The following is a 21,133-nucleotide window of genomic DNA, read 5'->3' as shown; positions in this document are numbered from 1 at the left end:
CAGATGTTTTTCATTTACAATCTTGTCTTAAATTAAAGCTAAGGGAAAATGTGAACCTTTTCACAGATTGAATCCCACAGTGGAGGGCAGTTGAGAAACCACTTGTTATTAATGTTACTAATCCGTACAACACTCTTATCAGTCAGTAAGGTTTGAATTAACAGAGTTGAAAGCCAGAGATTGTTACTAGTTGATATAAAGATCAGCAGACTTACCTTGAAAACTATCTTCTAGAGTCCACTGATTGAAAAAACACTTACAAGTACACATAATTAGAGTCTTTCGATTGCATCGCAATCTTTCTCAAGCAGTAGAGAACATTACTTGTCAGTTTACTGTAGGTTGCAGAGACAACTGATGACAAAGATTTAACAAAGACATCTACTCACTGTGGCCTCTTTGTTGTCATTGTTAAGAGCAATGTATCAAGTTCATGATGCCACCTTTGGCGTCACAAGGACTGAACATGTTAAAAGCCAGGTTTACTGATGGTAATCAATATTTTTATCTCATAGGTTCATTTTTCAAATTTGAACCCTTTGCGATCAGGATTGAACTTATATGAGTACCCTCTCAGCTTGCCAGGCCACTATGTGTGGCCCTCGCTGTTTTAACCATACAGCGTAGGTAAAAGACTCTTTTACAAGTTGTTCATCTTCGTCTTCAAAAGCAGAGTCATTGAAATCATTCCAAAGTAAGAGGCCAAGAAGAATCGAAGGCAGTTTCAACATTTCAGTTACTCTATACAGTGACAGTCATGGACGTGGAATGAATAATCTCTTAGAGAAAAAATTTAATTCCAAAACCACATTGTTGAAACCAAGCACAGTAATTCCAGGGGCTCCCATAGAAGAGGTGGTCAGAACTATTAAAAACGACTCGTACAACTTCACGAAAAAATGATTATATAGTATGTATAGCTGGGACTAACAGTATGAACAATTATAATTTGGACATCGTAAAAAACTATACAATCTTACAGAAGCTTGGCAGAATCTTCTCCAGATTCAAGATTTGTTATCGCAACAGTGCGCACAAGATTTGATCTCAGTCCTTACTCGCGTGTAAACATAAAATATAAGAAACATTAATGCTAATTTGAAAGGATTTGGAAAAAAACATAGACAACATAAGAATACTGCATCTAGGTTTCTAAACAGCGCTTCCTATTCAGTGGTGAGTTCACTTCCATCAGGCAGGCAAAAGGAATGTCACCAACGATCTGTTTCATATAATTGAAAACTGGACAATGCAGTCACTACCTCTGCCTTCCAACTCCAAAACACCCGGGGGCAAACATTCGATTGTCTGTCGCCGTCCGTCTGGTCTTCAGGCCGTGGAGTTGTCCCCAGACTATGGACAGTATGGTGGACTCACCGCTGGCACTGCCTCGCCCAGCTACACCCTCGCCTCACTCGCATCAAGCCCCTGCCCGCCCAGTCCCCTGAGTGTTCGCTTTCTCCGCTGTCATGTTTCGTCAACCCCGAACTACACCAACATCAACACAAGTGAATCTTTTTTAGCCACACCAGCAATAGCTTGTATGACCAGATAAACTCAGTTTTTATGATGTCAACAGTGGCAGGAATTCTGTGAACTGTCACAATGTACCGACATTGGATTGTTTTTAAAGATACGGAATTGTTCAGATCTAATCATAAATTTTCTGTTTTTTCATTTAAATATACAGGATGTTTGCATAAAATTGATGAACTAAGTGACACTTTTCAAGTTTTAAAATTCCATCCAACTATTGTCTGTTTTACTGAGCATTGGTTGAGTAAACCTTGTAAAAATTATCTGGATACTTTTGCAGGATATGAGGTTGCAGCGTTTTATGGCCGAGAACACGCATCTAGGGGTGGTTCTTGCATAATGTGAAAGCAAAGGTGTGCAGTATAGCTTGGAATCTCGACTTTGTGACCTTAGTGTACCCTTCAGTTTGAATGTTGTGCTGTCACAATTAAGCTTGCTTTTTTCCTGATAGGATTGTGGTGGCTGCAGTGTACCGATCTCCTAGTTCCAGCATTGATTCTTTCATTGATGCGTTTGAATCGCTTGTTGATGGTCATGCTCGGGGTTTTAACAGTCTCATAGTGTGGTGGCGACTTCAATGTTGATTTTCTGAGGGACTCAAGGGAGAGGAAACTGTTTCTGGATGTCGTTAACTCAGCTAATGGAAATTTAAATATTACCTGTCCATACCAGAATAGATGGTCCGTGGTTCCAGGACATGTATTGATAACATTATAACCTTCTTCAAAGAGTTTCAGTCACAATCGCATGTTTTTTTGAAACGGGACTTTCTGACCATCTGGCCCAGCTGACTGTGTTATCTCCCCTTTCACCTCGTCAGTCTTCGACTGTTGAAATGAAGTTTCGAATGATAAATAATGAAAACATTCACACTCTTAATTCCTGTCTCCAGCATGAAAGTTTGGGTGGATGTCATTGGAAGCTCCTGATTGTAATACGGCATTTAAGTCATTTTTAAAAAATACCTTCCTTCGTTTGTTTAACCATGCTTGTCCCTGAACGCTCAAAAAAAACTTAAAGGTCCTGGGAAAAAAGCCTTGGATAACGTCAGGAATAAGAACCTCTTGTGCGCGAAAACGGGAGCTTTATGTTGTAAGTAAGAGCAATTTTTCCACAGATTTCATGTCTTATTTTAGAAGGTATAAATCTATTCTTCGTAGGGTAATACTTCAGGAGGCGAAAAAGAATTTCAACATTGATTACATTAAAAAAAGCAGTAATCTGAGTAGGGCAACTTGGAAAGTTGTGAATGATGAGCTTGGTAATTCAAAATCTTCAAACAACCCTATTATCCTCACACGATGGTGATGTAGCTATCAGAACCCAAGCTGATGTAGAAAGAAAGTTTAACGAATATTTTGTTTCAGTTGGTAATCAACTATCACAGCTGGCTTCTTTTGATTCGGCTCTCGAGTATGTTGCAAATGTCCCAGCCTCTTCAACAATTAGATAAACCTTCTCTTTTTTTGTTTGAAACCAACCACTATGGCTGAGGTTCTAAGCTCGATTTCAAAGCTGGGAAACTCGAAGTCGAGTGGGTGGGATGGGGTTACATCTGAAGTTCTTAAGAAGTGCGCATATCTTATAGCTTTTTTCCTCTGGGTACACATAATTAATCGATCTTTTTCTGAGGGAATTTTTTCCAGAAAATCTAAAGCTGTCTGTCATACGTCCAATCCATAAAAAAGGCCAAAAAACTGAGATTTCTAATTACAGGCCAATCAGTCTGCTCTCTTCTTTTGCTAAGGTGTTTGAGATGATCATTCTGGCAAGACTTCAATGTTACTTTGACTCTAATACTCTCTTGACTGCATCTCAGTTTGGTTTCAGAAAAGGGTTTTCAACTTCTAGCGCTGTCCAATGATGTCATTGGTGCCGTGTTGGGAGCCTTGGATGGTACGCAGTGTGTCCGGTGCGATATACTGTGATCTGTCCAAGGCTTTCGACTGTGTCAACCATTCTGTTCTTTTGGGTAAACTTGAAAGATATGGCTTGAACGGTGCAGCTCACTCACTCCTTTCCTCCTCATATCTCCTCTGAGAGAAAGCAGACAGTTTTCTGTAACAAATAAAGGACAACTTCAAAGAGGTGGTTGAGGACCAGCTCAGGAGTGCCTCAAGGCTCCGTACTTGGTCCCTTTTTTATTTTCTATATATATAAACGACCTTCCTTCCAATATGAAATCAGACATTGTTTGCTATGCGGATGACACAACTGCTCTATCTTCTTGTCGTGATATTCACAGCCTCGAAATTATTATGAATCAGTCGTATGTCAGCTTGAATAAGTGGTTTGAGTCAAATGGTCTCCTATTGAATGAAGAAAAAAACTAAAAATCATGGTTTTCTCTCACCAACTTCTCGTGATATAGAAGCGGGTTTCAGCGTAAATGGTATCAACCCATCAGAGTCTGCCTCTCTTCTTGGTGTTGTCATGTGATTACAAGCTCAACTGGTCTAAACATATAGATACGCTATGCTCAAAGCTGTCTTCAATTAACCTTTGCTTTTCGAGTTTTAATGCCTGCAGTTGGTAAAAGAAACTATCGTTCAAATTACTATGCTTATGTATAACAGTAGACTGAAATATGCTATTGGATTCTGGGGATCTTCTAGTGAAATTTTAAGGTATTTAGATTCCAAAAAAGAATTGTTCGCATTATGTCTGCAGCAGGGTAATCGTGCTCACTGTAAGCCTTTTTTTCAGCAACTGAATCTCCTCACTTCTTCCAAGCATCTATATACTTGAAGTTTTGACTTTCTTCAAAAATAACCCACATCTTTTTGCAGAGAACACTTTTAATCATCAGTACGATACCCGCCACAGGGGTAATATGGTCTACCCGATCCATAGATTGACAATTTTTCGAAAGGGGCATGCACTATTCAGCTCTAACGGCTCTATAAACGCGCTGCCTCGGCACCTGAAAAAACAAAACCAGCTCACAAATTTTTCTAAAAAACATTAAAACTATTTTGCTTGAAAAATGCCCATATTCTGTTCAAGAATTCCTGTCATATTGCACAAACATGTGAAATAACCTATGTTTGACTATTTGATTGTTGATTTTATTTAATTGTTATTGTTATATTATATACGTACTATTTTATCTATGACTTATTTCATGTAACTTTATGTTATTAACGAAATAAATTATTTCTGATTCTGATTCTGATTACCGTTCATGTCATCTGGCCCACTGTATTGCTCAGTTACAAAATTCAATCTTTATTTAATCTACTTGTAACTGGATAGTTGTGCAATCCCTTGGCAAAATAAGTAACTAAATTATTATTTCTCTATTTGCAGGATACGCGATGGTACACATGGTCCAGAATTCTTGTTATCCAATTCTCAGTGGCTCTGTAGCTGCTATAGTGTATCCTATCAAATTATTTACATACTAGTGCATTTAGTTCCATGAGTTGGCTCAGCAGGAGATATTGTTCCCTCGACTGTTCCTGTCACTGAAGGCTGCACTGAAGCCTCTCATCAGTTGTAATAATGATAATAACTGTTCCAGGAGAGGTACAGGACCAAACAGCTGTTGGCCCAGCAGGAGATATTATTCCCTCGACTGTTCCTGTCGCTGAAGGCTGCACTGAAGCCTCTCATCAGTTGTAATAATGATAATAACTGTTCCAGGAGAGGTACAGGACCAAACAGCTGTTGGCTCAGCAGGAGATATTGTTCCCTCGACTGTTCCTGTCGCTGAAGGCTGCACTGAAGCCTCTCATCAGTTGTAATAATGATAATAACTGTTCCAGGAGAGGTACAGGACCAAACAGCTGTTGGCCCAGCAGGAGATATTATTCCCTCGACTGTTCCTGTCGCTGAAGGCTGCACTGAAGCCTCTCATCAGTTGCAATAATGATAATAACTGTTCCAGGAGAGGTACAGGACCAAACAGCTGTTGGCCCAGCAGGAGATATTGTTCCCTCGACTGTTCCTGTCGCTGAAGGCTGCACTGAAGCCTCTCATCAGTTGCAATAATGATAATAACTGTTCCAGGAGAGGTACAGGACCAAACAGCTGTTGGCCCAGCAGGAGATATTATTCCCTCGACTGTTCCTGTCGCTGAAGGCTGCACTGAAGCCTCTCATCAGTTGCAATAATGATAATAACTGTTCCAGGAGAGGTACAGGACCAAACAGCTGTTGGCTCAGCAGGAGATATTGTTCCCTCGACTGTTCCTGTCGCTGAAGGCTGCACTGAAGCCTCTCATCAGTTGCAATAATGATAATAACTGTTCCAGGAGAGGTACAGGACCAAACAGCTGTTGGCCCAGCAGGAGATATTGTTCCCTCGACTGTTCCTGTCGCTGAAGGCTGCACTGAAGCCTCTCATCAGTTTCCGCCGGACAGGGGAGGAGAGCAAGGTCTACCAGCGGAACTCTCTCGTCCCCGACTCCGACAGTGAGACTGAGACCGAGGAGGAACCTGTAGTACTTAGTAAGTACTACAATATACATTTAGATCATGTTGGCATAATGTATTATAAACTCCCGTAATAGTACTAAAAATTTATTCCTCAGTATGTAATAAATTTGTTTCTAGATATAATTTAAACAAATATAATATGTTTCTAAGTATAAATTTATTGGTTGACTCTGGTTCTCAACATGAGACAATCTTTTTTAATGAAACATTTTAGCTTGGAAGTCCTTAACCCTTTTGGGACTCATTACATCGCTAATTTCTCTATCTGGTTGTATTTAAATATTCAGTTAAAGTACAGTATTGTATTATTTAAACTAACACTTTTTATTGTATAATTTTATTGTATAAAACTAGGGTAATACAGGATTTTTTTTTATCAATAGGCTTTAAACGTAGATTAAAGCAAGGTGTAAAACAGTGGTTTTTGTTACTCTATTATTTGTTTACTTTATAATTTAATACTTAAAACTAATTTTTGTTTGTTTTTAAACCAAAATCCCAAGTTTATAGTATATTTTAAAGCTGTTGGTGCATCAAATCGTATTTGTTTTATTGAGTATGTGTATCTTAACTTATTTCTTTTGTTTTGAAATACTATATCTTCTCCAATAAACTTATTAAAAATCAAATTTATACAAATCGCTATTGTTACGGTTATCTAGGCCTAGATCAAGTGGAGGAGGCAAATCGGTCTCATCACTGGATGTATATCACTAATGTCCTAATTTGTAATTTACTTGTACTTGCAGCCATCAGAAAAATATAAGTAACAAAAGAATAATGTGCGCATTGTTTCAACTTTATAACCTAGCAACTCAATCCAAAGTAATAAAGGTTACGTATTTTCACGTGAAAATGAGGCCTAAAACTTACATAATTTAATTGTACTTTAAACTCATGATTAAACACAATAGATTAAACACTAAAACTAATTTGTGTTACAATGAAAACAGCAATAAAAGTACAAAGAACCTGATTCACAGTGGCTCGACTAGTTTGTTTATAACGGTAGACAATTCACTCATCTGGAACTTTTGTCAAATAACCAGTAAATGTACTACGAAAAAACAGCTGCAATATTATTTCAAATAGTTCAAACTATTCCTGAGGCAGCAGCACAATGTAGATCCAGTAGAACCCACAAAACGTCTCAAACGTCAGTGAAATGAGACATAGTACGCCAGCCGGGCAGTACCAGTGTTTCATCCAGAAAGGGTTAGTTTTTATACCATAAAAACAGTCTCCAAAAAATAGTTTATCTAAATTTGGTTAAATTATCCTTATTATGTTGGTAAGTTCAGGTCAGGATAGTAAGGCTTTGGAATTTTACTGTAACAAGTCTAATCAACAATAATATGTAACTATTTGGTAAGTTTGATGTACAGAATGTTAAAAATGTCCCGCACAGGCTGGATAATTTCGGAACGATTATGGGTAAAGCAATAAAACTTGGTACATCATTGTTCCACCTATAAATCTACTTTTCGAAGTAACTATAATTTTTTTTGTTATGTCAGGGGGATGACAAAAAGCCCTGCAAGGAGTCAGAAGGAAATCTAAAATGAGAGCATAGGTTGAGTAGTACATCAAATTAAAGGTCACTATTAGTAGAGTTATGTTAGGGGCACAATAAGAGAAGAGATAGGAAACAGAATATGGAAGAGTGGAAAGTTTTTCAATATGGTAAAGAAGATTGTGTGGAGTTGGAACATTGGGAAAGAATCAAAAGTATTGATGTATAAATCTTATTTCCAACCAATTTTATTATATGGAGCAGAGACGTGGACGTGGACTAAAAATGATTTAAGCAGATTGCAAGCTGCAGAAATGAGATTTTTAAGAGGGATAGAGAAGACTACAAGAAGAGATAGAATAAGGAACGAAATAACTAGAGAAAGATTGAAGGTAGTTTCACTGCAAGAGACAATGGAAGGAAGAAGAATACAGTGGATGGGGCATGTGAAGAGGATGGGAGATAATAGAATGCCTAGAATAGCACTGGAGAAGGAGGAAGGAGGAAGAAGACCAAGAGGAAGACCGAGAGGAAGATGGGAGGACCAAGTGTGGAAAGACATAGAGAGAAGGGGACTACAGAAAATACAGGTGGATGAAGAGGAGACCTGGAACGATAGACTAAAGTGGAGGAGGCTGTGTACGACGACCCGTGAGAACGGAAACGTCTGACGATGATGATGATGATGATGATGATGATGATGATGATTAGTAGAGTACAATGCCACAAATCCGACCTCAAAAGGTTCACTCTTTAAAAATTTAGGTTTAAATTTTGAAACATTTACAATGTAGGTCCTGTTCTAGATGGTTTAATATTCTTGTCTGGGCTCAAGTTGAGAAAGTTAAACTTAATAAATGAATACTGGACTTGGGAAATAGTTTTTAAGGTAGTTAGTAACACTCACATCCAATGGAGGATGGTCTACAAGGAGTTCGGCAAAACAGTTTGATGTAAGCATATTAAAGAGATTTGATAAGATATGTTTTACTCTTTTTTTTATTATTCTAAAATTGATCATGTTAGTTTTAGAATTAATCCATTGCACTTAAACCAATTCGAGAGCTGACGGATTAACAAGGGGATTTTAATGTTGATTTCTGGAAGAGTTTTGGCTGTTATGTCATCTGCAAAAAAAGTTAGACTGTCATCAAAATTAAATGGAAGGTCATTAACGTAGACTAGAAATAAAGAAAGGTCCTAATTATGATACTTGAGGAGTTCCATACTGAACTTTTTGACATTTTGAAAAACAATCCAAACCATTTTCTGCAATGATTTTAACTCTTTGGTATCTGTTGCCTTGGACATGACTCAGAAGACTCCCCGACCCATCCAAGGCCCGCAGCACCTGATTAATCAAATTAAAGACTGTATCTGTAGTAGAGCAATGCGTACTGATCACGGTACCCCTGTGTCTCACTGAATTGATCTGTTGAAATTAATCATACTGTGGTTGTTTTTAGTGTTACAAATAGTATGTTACTAAACAAATCGTTTTGTTTTGCAGAGACAGCTGACCCACCCAGCCCTACGCAGAAATAATACGTGAAATGAGGAACTGTGGGAGAAAACTATGTCGGCAACTGCGTAAACAATGTCAATGCGTTGACAAATTATTGGGTCCTGATGAGGTTTAATCAAGAGTTCTGTCTGTGTAAGTTATATTGTGATTTAGTGTTAATACATGTGGAATATTTTACGTTAGTTTTGTCACTGTTGGTGAGAATTTGTCAATGTAAAAACACATTTTCCGTTTGCAGGCTTGACAAATTCTCTGTAATTTAATGAAAAATCAATATATCGCCATGGAAAAGTAGTAAAGAGAGTTACGAATATTGAAGTAAAACAGAGAAAAGTATTGTTAGATTTAAATATTTATTTCCACATTATGTTGTCTGAGTTATTTTTAAAATAGGCTCCAAAAAGAGACTGAAATGTTCTTTCTTTGATAATGTCCATATTTTCCTTTATATACTAGATTCAGTAATTTATTGTGAGTACCTCGTGTGAACTTTGTTTTTTGACAATTGATATTTTCCAAAACATGATTTGCAATTTGGTTGAATATATATATATTTTGTACAATGAACATTAATTTAGACGTAATGTTCGAATAGTTGAATTCATAGAACGTACAAGTTACGTGCAAGAACTCTACATAACAGTTCAGCAATGTTTCAATATCAAATATGTTCTGAGCTCAAAATATATTACTAGAACGTGTCTAAGATAATAATATAAAAAAGTCTAGTCTTCTCTAGTATTTACTGCCAAAAAGTAGAAATAACAGATCAAAATAATTTATAAAAATTAGTCTAACTAGTTTCCATACATGTGATAAATATTTATCAGATTTTTAATGGGATATACAATATTACTTTGTAGTCACACGTATCGATATATAAAAATTAATTGTTTACTTAGAGTTATTTTTGCAAGCAATGTGGCATGTTTTAGGTGGCCTTGATATATTAATTTATTACGTTTAATATAGTAAGTATTGTAGCACGTTGACTGTTTGTTATTCGCTATTTTGTATTCATTTGTTGTGATAAATGTAAACATTACTGGAGATATCGTATGCGTATTGTATTACATGTGTACATATAATATTATGTAGGTTTTTACAGTTTTTGTTGGTACGATGAGGTTGATGTAGTCACATTGGGTTTGCCAGTTAGGTCAGTAATGTGCGTTGGACTGTCTCACAGACGACACAGTGCAATAACTGTTATTGTACGCCAATTTCTGTTATCCTAGTGAATTAAACTTTGTGTTTATACCAAAATTAAATGAAATTAGTGCGTTTTTTGATAATTAATTACACACTTCTAACATAAAAAGCTGCAATTTTAAGATATATATTTTTATATACCACTTCAAATTAAATATTTGTGTCATAAATTATTATATAGACCTTCACTCAAAAACTGTGTTTCTGTTCATCAGAATTTTATTGGTTAACTTTTGCAAAAAATTATTTCATAAAACCTTTTTTGGTTGTTAATTTACTTTGGCCCTAACAAATATAAAACTAGATGTTTTCTGATTAAAACTTTTATTAGAGAGCGTTTGTTATTACGTGGAACAAAGGCAGTGAATTTGTGATAAGATTGTTTAGATGTATTGAAATGTTAGATTTTGGCAAGTTGTAGTTTTGAGGCGACTTCAGAAGAGATTGCTTGTAATGTTAAACTGTAAAATAAAATGTTTAATTTTTATTTTTGAGTGTTATTATCCTATCCTTCACCTATTTAGTGAGTGGAACAATTAAAAAAAAATGTTATTACAAAACTGCTCTCCTACTCCTTCACATTGTCAGATAATGCTCAACTATTTTTACTGTTATCTCAAAAATAAGTTCAAGATGGTGACCATTCAAAGTTTGGTAAAGTATGGTTATATGTATTGTAGAGCAAAACAAATGTGTTTTAAAACTCTTTGTTAATTTACAACAATGTTATCAAATTACAAGGTTTTGTAAAAATGTTCCTTTTTTAATATCTAATAGCCCACCCATTTAAACCTCCCGCCATCAAAACTTACTTCCACATGCAGGTTACCCACTGTGTATCAAACATTGTAGTATATTTTCATGGGCTCATTATGAAAAACACCTCTAAACATCGGTCATTAATTATGTTGCCTAACAAATCAAATCAACCTGGCAGTTCACTATTACAGTGTCATTGAGAACTAATAAAGGGTTAAGTACAAAATAAACACTGTGTGATTATCAACACACATACAACTGACCAATAAAAAATTTAACATTTTATCAACTAAGTTTAGTACATCTAAAGGACCAACTTATTTCAGCAGGCTATGTATCTAATTTAATTTGTTTTCTTTCTTTCGAGCACGTCTAATGCTGTTCTGCCAAATAATAAATTTAGGATTGATTGAAATAATATTCTTGATTACGCAAATAACACTCAACTAATTGTTTATTGCTGATAAAATAAATGGCTGCGCTCACTAACAAGACCAACATTAGTGAAACAAATTGTTAGAGGAAATATAAAACATTATTTTAATTTCCAGAACACAATAAATTTTATTTATATTTCTATCAATTCGGAACGTACACTTTTACTAACACACTAATAACAATGTAACAAAATCGGATTACAATAGTGATTGCATGATATAACTTTACATATACATAGATAAATAGTACAATAGGTTAACACAGTAGAGTAGGCGAGGTGGCAGGAATGTTCACGCTCAGTGCTTGACTGCGACGGGAGGAGGGCTCTGCTTGAGCTGCAGGATGATGGATCTCATCCTGGACACGTCCTTGCTGGTGCGGCTGGACTTGGGGTTGAAGTCACACAACTTGGCGATCCGCTCCCACTCCGTTCCTGGCTCTATGGCATCAGCTTCCGCCACAAACTGTTTTTCTGCGTTTCTACAACAACCGTACTCTATGATATAACAGTTATAGAAATGATAATCCGACATATGTCAAGTTTCTCAGCTTTAAAACTGTGACACATTTAGAAACAAGATAAAATTATAACCTGAATATACAATTTAGGTCTGTTAGAGCACTTAAAAATTTATTTATTTTTCATCATTACTCTTAAAAATATATTTATTATCATTATTACAATAATAATGATAGTTAATTATTTACTAATTCTGGCTGCACAGCCATTGGTGGTGGTTTAGGTCACCTTCAAACCGTTGGTCCCGAGGTTGTGTCAGAGAGGGCTTCTCAGCCCTTACTTCTCCTCTGGTGAAATAAGCCACCCTTTAACTTTAACCTTTTAAATAAAATAAGATCGTTATTGTAGTAGAATCTATCACAGTTACAAACTTGAATAGAATATGTTAATTTTTCTATACAAGGTGTCCAAATGTCCCAGGACGGTTAAATATTTTTGAAACGATTTCAGTTAGAGCTACAAAACTTGGTACAGACTTACCAACCAAACAAATCTAATTTAACATATATCCAGTGACCCGCTACTTCCTCACAGGTTCGGGCCACAGAAGAAAATTTTAAATGTAAGAATAGGTTAGTATAACCATCAGAAGGTCTTCATTAGTAAAGTACAATACCGCAAACCTAACCTCAAATGGACAACCAAGTCGGAAATGACAGCCATTCAAAGATGGTTTGAATCATTGTCACTTCACAATAATTACATTATACTATGGTAATGGATTCAGCAATCATCATTAATTTGCTCTAGTTTAGCCTGTGAATAAATTAATCAAACTAACATAACCTTGGTTATGTAAAATTCAAGCCATTTTTTAACAGCTCCATTTCCGCCTCGTCCGTTTGAGGTCAGATATCCAGGGTTTTCCCTCTATCCCTCCTAATAGATGTCATCAGAAGACTCCTACAGTGATTGGTTTATCAGGTTGGGCAACAATTAATTATAACCTCATCTTATTGTAATACAACTTTAATTGGTTGGTTCAATCAGTTGTTATAAATGTGATTATTTTTTTATCCTTCATAATATAATGGTACGGCTCATATTCAAGAATTAAGAAGCTTTCTTATATTTCTTTCAAAGGAAGGACTATATTCTATAAATAAACAGTATATTTAATCAATCATTCATTAGAATCTTAGATTTAATTTCTTATAGATAATTTAAGTGAATATAATAGTGAAAGAATAAATCCCTCAAAGAATACAACATTATTTTTAGTTGAAGTTGAACAGTGGAACTTAAATAATTCTAACGGGTTCACTTCAAAATTGTGGACAGTTCAATAAATCTCTCTGTTGATTGACATTTCTGCGATGAATTAAATAGTGTAGTTATTTCGAACTTTGTTTAGGGTAGACCGGGGGAATTCCGCCACCCGGGGTTATACCGCCACCCAGTCTAGTTTACAAACGAACTGCAGCAAGAGATCGTGACATCGCCCTGAACTCTAGCGGACAAAGTTAGAAACAGTGCCTCGTGTAATGGTGGCCATTTGTTCACGTTGTTTGTATAGTGTCGTATAAATTTTACTTTTTAACAAGCGGCATCTTATTTTTGAGCTTCAAATAAGTAAAGGTAATGTACCCTATAGTGTTACATTATTCATTTAAGGTAATAATATACGTAGTGTACATGTAATACGCTTTTTATTTTGATGTATTGAGGTTACACGTTTTGGCCCATCTCTTGACTTTGTTTACACATTTTCGCCATATTGTCCGCTTGGGGTTATGACGCCACCTTCACCAGGGTAAATTCCGCCATAGTGGTGGTATTACCCCATGCTGCCATGGTGACTAATTTTAGATTTTTAATGTTTATTCTAGATGCCTAGAGTCCGAAAAAGAACCACTGAGAAAGCGAAATGGACCGAACATGATTTTACAAGCAGCTATGAAACAGGTTTCTGATGGAAAGTCAGTTAAAAGTGTTGCTCTCGTGACAGATTGAAAAGTAGCAAAAACCTCAAAACCGGAAATGGGACGACCTGCAGTTTTTTTAACAAAGATCAAGAAAAAAGATTTGACCACCAGAGTTATCACTCTTGCAAATCTTTTTTTCGCATTACTATATAACGGATTTGAGACGACTGGCTTTTGAAGTAGCAGAAGAATTGAATACAAAGCATAACTTCAATCAAGCCACGCGAATGGCCAGTGAAGATTGGGTTTCGGGATTTCGCAAGAGGAATCCTCAAGTTTTCTCCTACGAAAAACCATCGACAACAAGCATTAGTAGAGTGATTGGATTTAATAAGGAAGAAGTTGAACTCTTCTATAATAATTTAACAACACTGATGGAAAAACACAATTTTGAGCCTAACTCGTATTTTCAATATGGATGAGACTGGAATTTCTAGTGTGCAAAAACCAAGTCATATCCTCGCCCCTAAAGGTAAACATCAAGTTGGAGGTATAACCAGTTGGGGAAAGAGGAAGAAATATTACTGTTGTGTGTGGAATAAGTGCATCTGGATCTTATGTCCCGCCAATGTTTATTTATCCAAGACGAAGGATGTCTCCATTGCTTGAGAGAGGTGGTCCAGCTGGATCAGTTTTATACTTGTTCGCACAATGGCTGGGTCAAATGAAAATAATTTTCCTCAACTGGCTGAAACATTTTGATAAGATAGCAAAACCATCACAAGAGGACCCAGTTCTCTTAATCCTAGATAACCATGGAAGTCATGTGTCCTTACCAAGCTATGAATTTTTGTCGCCAAAACCACATCCATATGCTCTCAATACCACCTCATACATCACACAGACTGCAACCGCTAGATGTATCCCTTCTATGGCCCTTTAAAAAATGTCTTTAATAGGGAGTGTGACAAATACATGAGATCAAGCACGTACAGGAAGATTACTCTTATGACATAGCCACAATTTTTAATGAAGCTTATGTGACTGTGGCAACGATTGATAAAGGAGTATCGGGATTTCGTAGTACTGGGATATATCCAGTAAACAGAGACACTTTTAAGGAAGAAGATTTTTTTTCAGTTTCAGTTCAGTCATTGGAGCCAATTGTCATCGACGACCAAGAAAACATGGATGCCAATCTCCAAGAGCAAGAAACATACATGAATAAAACAATCACTCAACGTAGGCCTATGACGAATCCTATGAAAGGAATTCCCATATACGATGTTGATGGTTTGCCTGGAGTTTCCTTGCTCCTCTGGATCAACGGTAAAAGCAGACTCGTCTCAATCTAAACACAAGAACAATATCTTTTCTAAAGCATTGGAGAAGTTTTTCTCCGATTCCAAATTATGCAGCTGGTAAAATTAAAGAAAATGCAAAGAGAAAAAGCCATTCTTCCATTCTTACTGGAACTCCAATGAAGGCAGAATTGGAAAGAACAGCAGCCAAAAGGAAAGAAAAAGAATTTAAAAAGAAACAAGCTAATCTAAAGGCTGCATCGAAATGCTAGGCAAGCCCACACAAAAAAAAGTCAAGATACCCAAGAAAAGAGGTGAAGCCACCTTAAAAAGTAATAAAATTGAAGGCCCAATTAAAAAGAATAAATCGAAAAAGAAACTTTGCAGATGGCAAATAAGTTTTCGAGACTTCATCGTCTTCTGATGATGACTTGGACATGCAAAATATATGTGATGACAACGAAGATGATGATATGTTTTGACATTAGATCTAAGGATGTAGAACTTTGTGTACTTTGCGGTGAATATGGATTTAATGAGCATTGGTTCAAATGCATATTGTGTGGCAAGTGGGCGCACTCTGAATGTAGTGGAGCTGAATCAGCAAACGATTACATTTGTGATTTTTTGCCTAAATGACCTAAATGTAAAAAAACTGAGACTTAGAAACATTGTTAAATATGTATTTATTATGATTTAATATGTAAAATACAACGAGTTTTAAAATAATTTACACTGCGATTCATTTATTCCACTTTTTCTTAATGTATTTTAGTTTATTTAAAGGTGGCGTCATTACCCCCCGAGACAGTGGTGCATACAAATATTTTTTTGACAGTTTTAGTTTACAGATACAATAACAATTACTTATAAAATAAATATAACATCAAAGGTGTACTTTAGTATTTTTAGTAATGCAAAATACATTAAAAATTAGATGTAAAAAAATCAAAAACCCTTAACGTGGCGGCATTCCCCCGGTCCTACCCCTACGTTGATTCAAACATTTTTGCCAACCGAGTCTGAGCCGAGATTTATTAAAGTATACGAGACAGAATTAAAATGCCATCATCTGCATGAGCCAAGCAGACTAGAGCGACTCAAATAATCTTTGCAGATAAAAACCTCCTCCCTGCTACACCAGTTCCTCATCACTTTAAAGCTTAAAACAATCCTCCCATATATTTGTTTTGCCTTGTAATACAAGACTATAAAAAGGGCTTTCCGCCGATTAAACATGGAGTGTTTTTTTTATATCTGTCTGTACATACATGATACATGATCCGAATCAAAATGCGCTTTACTGAACAGGCAATGCTTATGAATCTGTATTAAGACTGAGTGCAAAGTAGTCTACTGAATTTACTAAGAACAAAGTTACGAGATCTGGTATTGCAGGAATGAACATGTTCGTTAAAGAAGTGAATTTTGAACAATATTTAGTTTGCATAAAATAGATATCAAAGATATACTGACTTATAACTTTCAAAATTGAAAGTTGCTTGAAAATAGATTTACAACATTGTAAAACAGGTACAGGTTGTAAGAATACCCTAAAAAGTGTTGTACCAACTGGTCAACACTTTATTTCTGTAAATATCATTTTAATGTTCTGCTAAGTGATAACAATTTGTTACACAACAAAAATTCCAAATGAAAGCAGTTTTGTAATTTAGATAGCAATTGCAGAGGAAAAACAATCTTGTTGTTGCTAGTGCACCTGCAATAAATCAGAATCTTCTAGGCTCACCTGTCAGATTTGGGCAAGAAGCGACTTAGACAATGTTCTGTAGTTAAGATAGCTGATTTTTTAAATCAGCAATTTTCACACCAAAATAGATCACTTGTTAAGTTACACATAATACATACACAATAATACTTGTAGACTAAATATAGCCACTTCAGTTCGGCTCTGGTTTCTTCAGTCACAACGTACGCAGGTCACAAACATCTGATGTATGATGTACATGATGCTCAATGATGTAACTAAAATGGCTAAAGGAGCTTGTAGTGGCAACACTGTTTTTGCTAGCTTGTGGTTATATATGGCTTAGATTGGAAACAGGACATAAATCAAATATATATTTTTACAAAAATTGAGTTCAACCAATAATAATCTATTATCATCTACTCCTCACTTAGTTACAAATTTAAGAGGATTAAAATTGCATAACAGTGTAACCACATGATACATTCAGTTCTTCATGTAGTAGGCTGTTTTATAACGTTATTCTTGCATGTAAATAAATGGCATTATATTCGCCAAAATTTGACTTGTATAATGTCAAAATAAAAACAATATAAACTTCTACTTCAAGTTTAAATTTTTTTCACCTATACAAAACCAATTTTGTATTGATAATGTATTCATCTTTTATATTGTAACAGAAAAAAACGAAATATTAGGTTAATAAATTTAAAGAAAACATGGCAAACGTAAATTCCATCCCATGTTTGCTGTAAGTAACATAACAATTTCTCATACAGTAAAAGCCCGCTAATTCGGCACTTTCGGGGATCGAAGTGTTCCGGATTATTGAAAATTCCGGATTACCGAGCGTCATATGAAAATGCCGGAAAATTCGGTTTTTAGCCGCTAAAATCGTATCACACTAAAGTAAAAGGAGTGAAATCAAGTGATATTAACTCAGAAAAGCTGAAAACTCAGCCAAAATACAATCACTCTTTAAAAATAGTGGCTGGGTTTTCAGTCCCAAAGAGATAATGTACAGTAGCTTGATTTTACTTTTTCTACTTTAGCGATGATAGCGGGCTAAAAATCGTCGTCTAAGTTTCAGAGTGTGGCTTTAAAAAAAAATCACTCTTTACGTGTAAACAATTAAAGAATTACTAAGGAGATAAATAAAATTAAACAAACATTAGTTTGAACACAAAATGAACATTTAATGCCTAGAAAAACATTTCTAAACTTAGGTTAACTTAGATGTAGGCTAACTAGTGCGTAAATTATGTAATAAATATTATGGTAAACATAATTTTTGTGTACAGTATTTTATTTGAAAAAAGACCTAATGTCTGTTTGTTTTTTTGTATCATGTTTCTTCTTTAAAAAGTCATTTCTCAGAACATATAAATTTACAAGCTCTGAAGCATTGTAGGAGCTGCTGCGTTCGGCAAATCGTATAAACGTGTCGATAGTGGCACTTGCTTCACTCCACGTAGGCACGGGTGTTGGATCATCATCTGCCCCCTCTTCACCATCTGATTCGGACTCCACAGGATGAGGCTCTGACTGAGGTCCAAGTACACTTTTGATGAGCAGTTCATCCGTAATTTCTTCTTCAACTGGCTCGTCGCAATCAATGTGTATCCACTCCAAGATTTCTTCTTGTGGCACTTTCCTTATTTCGTCTTGGGAACTGTGGGCCATCAAGTCCAGTATTGCTTCATTGTCGACTGAAACAGCAATGTCCTCTTCTTGGTAGGCAGCTGGCCATAGTTTTCGCCAAGATTTCTGTAGAGTGGTGGGCTTGACCTTTTTCCATGCCAAGGCGATTCCGAAAATTGCATCTTTTATGTTGAATTTTTTCTGAAAATCAACCACCATACACTCTGAGTTTATCAGGCCTTGAAGAAAAGACGCTCTGTAAAAACATTTAAAGTTCTGAATCACTCCTTGATCCATTGGCTGAATCAAGGACGTGACATTTGCCGGGAGGTATGCGGTAAAAATATTTCCCGATATCAACTCAGACGCTGCAGGGTGAGCTCTGCAATTGTCTAGGATGAGCACAACCTTGCTGTCTTCAGGTAAGCCACGGTTTTTCAGATTGTCTTTTACAGATGGGACGAAGTGGTGGAAAAACCAATTTCTAAATAAATCGGAGTTCATCCACGCATTGGATTGAGCATCGTATATTACGGGTAGGTGGGTAATGCCTTTCAGAGGTCTTGGCTTTTTTGCTTTTCCCGATGACGAATGGCGTCAACATGTGGTCCCCTGAGGCATTGCCACATAGCAAAATTGTCAAACGGTCTTTGTTTTTTTTAAAGCCTTTGGCACATTTCTCATCCCCTGCTGCCAAAGTCGAATTAGGCAAACAACGCCAAAGTAGGCCAGTTTCATCAGCGTTGTAAATCCGGCATGCAGACAAATCGTAGTCTTCAACTAGATTTTCAAATTCAGCTTTATATTCTTCAGCCGCATTTTGGTCGGCTGATCGGAGCTCCCCAGCTACATCAAGCTTCCGTATTCCGTGTCGATTTTTAAATCGGTGCAGCCAACCATCAGAAAAGGCACATTCTTTCTCATCTATTTTTAATTCCTCACGGAACTGTTTAGCTTTTTCCATGATCATGGGCCCAGTCACAGGCTTCCCTTCAGACCGCTTAGCGCTAAACCATTTGAATAAAATTTCGTCAAGGTCGTCAAGTTTAGGTTTTTTTAAAGTTTGTCGAGACTGCATGTCTTTGACATTTGTAGTTTGAGACTTAAATAAAAGTAACTTTTCTTTATTCTTCTTGATGTCATACATTGTTGATGAACCAATGTTGAATTCTTCCATTAGCTTCATTCTACTCTCACCTTTTTCTACACGTCTTATAATTTCTAGCTTTTGTTGAATGGTAAAGGGCCCCATACACCTGCGAGTCTGGCTCGCGAGCCTGGCTCACCGAGCCTAGCTCGCGAGCCGGACCCGCTGATTATTCACCATACACCTACGTATCTTGCTCGCCCAGTTGCAAACATGAGTTTTTTCGAAGAATGTTGCAGCTGCGGTTATAGTGTTAAATGAGCTAGGTGTATTTAAGAAGAAACGGAAGAAAAGGGTAATGTGGTCACTAAAGAATTGGTTACTAAATAGAAAGAGAATTAGCCACATGAATTTATTGAATTTTGTTAGGAATGATAGTCGCCAAGACTATCAGAACTATTTAAGGATGTCAGCTGAAAGTTTTGACATGTTATTGGACAAGGTTAAACCGCTTATAACAAAAAAGACACTATACTGCGAAACGCTATATCACCAGAGGAACGCCTCACTGCTACTCTCCGTTTTCTGGCTACCGGACGGTCTACATAATAAATGCTATCGGCAAATTTCGATACTCTTCAATAAATGTTGTTAAAAAATCAGGGCTCATAAATAACTTGGAGTCAGCCATGTTAACTCAAAACAAACAAAACACCTTACCCTTGGCCGAACGAGTGGTGCGTAACGTTTGGCCTACAGTAGTGAAAACGGAATGAACAGATTTTTCGGTGGTGGGGGGGCACGAGTCCGATCCGTAATGCGCCATACACTGGCGAACTGATACTCGAGCCGAGCCGAGCCGAGCCGCACGGCAAGCAGTGGCGGATCCGGCTCGGCTCGCCTGAATTTGACTCGGCTCGGCTCTTTATTGTCCATACACTGACGGATTTGGTCCATTTCTAGGCGAGTCGAGCCAGGCTCGCGAGCCAGACTCGCAGGTGTATGGGGCCCTTTAGTGTGACATGCTTACGTTTATTTCCAACTTTGCTGGTGGATGAGCCGGGCTTGGAAAACATAGGGCACAACTTTGAGAAAGTTAAAACACAATATGAACGAGCACAACACTCACGACTGCACTCGAGTACGAACTGACAGTGACTGAGACTGAGGCAGACGCTAGACGCTAGACGCTAGACAAACACGTAACGGCGGACCGGCAAGTGGCCCTGAACCCCCTCTCACACACAGCTGCTGCGTCACATACAATCCCTTCCGACTGAGCACGAACCTTTCCGAGCGCTCTTGCGAACTGTACGTTTCACACTGCGCTTAAAATATCTCATTTACGCGATTTTTTTTAAGACGGTGCCGGATGAATGAAAGTGCCGAACCATTGGATGCCGGATTAGCGGGCTTTTACTGTACTTTAAAATTTATTCTACTCTTAGATTAAATCTAATGACAACCATAATAATTAACAACCAGTTAATGACAGTAAATTTATTGTTAAATAACTAATAGTTGCCACTGATGACTTCAGAAATAAGCTTAATGTGTTTTCAGGTATTTTTATACTTTTGTTTTTCAGC

The 21,133-nt window shown here is 36.8% G+C and overlaps 2 protein-coding genes across 12 annotated transcripts in view; one reads left to right on the top strand and one right to left on the bottom strand.

Moving 5' to 3' along the window:
- The window catches only part of LOC124357947, a 142,103-nt gene extending 131,391 nt beyond the window's left edge, over nt 1-10,712 (top strand). The window contains 2 exon segments of the mRNA XM_046810096.1: nt 5,792-5,987; nt 8,999-10,712. Of these exon segments, the coding sequence (XP_046666052.1) occupies nt 5,792-5,987; nt 8,999-9,033 (231 nt within the window). The 3' untranslated portion in view covers nt 9,034-10,712.
- An 810-nt stretch (nt 10,713-11,522) lies between these two features.
- LOC124357945 (clathrin light chain) overlaps nt 11,523-21,133 on the bottom strand; it is a 31,779-nt gene continuing 22,168 nt past the window's right edge. For all 11 annotated transcript variants that reach the window (XM_046810086.1, XM_046810092.1, XM_046810087.1 and 8 more), the window contains one exon: nt 11,523-11,902. In XM_046810086.1, coding sequence (XP_046666042.1) covers nt 11,719-11,902 — 184 coding nt within the window. In that variant the 3' untranslated portion in view covers nt 11,523-11,718. The remainder of the gene's footprint in view (nt 11,903-21,133) is intronic.

Source organism: Homalodisca vitripennis, chromosome 3, assembly GCF_021130785.1.
Source record: "Homalodisca vitripennis isolate AUS2020 chromosome 3, UT_GWSS_2.1, whole genome shotgun sequence".
Taxonomy (NCBI): Eukaryota; Metazoa; Arthropoda; class Insecta; order Hemiptera; family Cicadellidae; genus Homalodisca; species Homalodisca vitripennis.
Note: the sequence above shows the minus strand (reverse complement) of the source record. Positions and strands in the feature narration are given on the sequence as shown.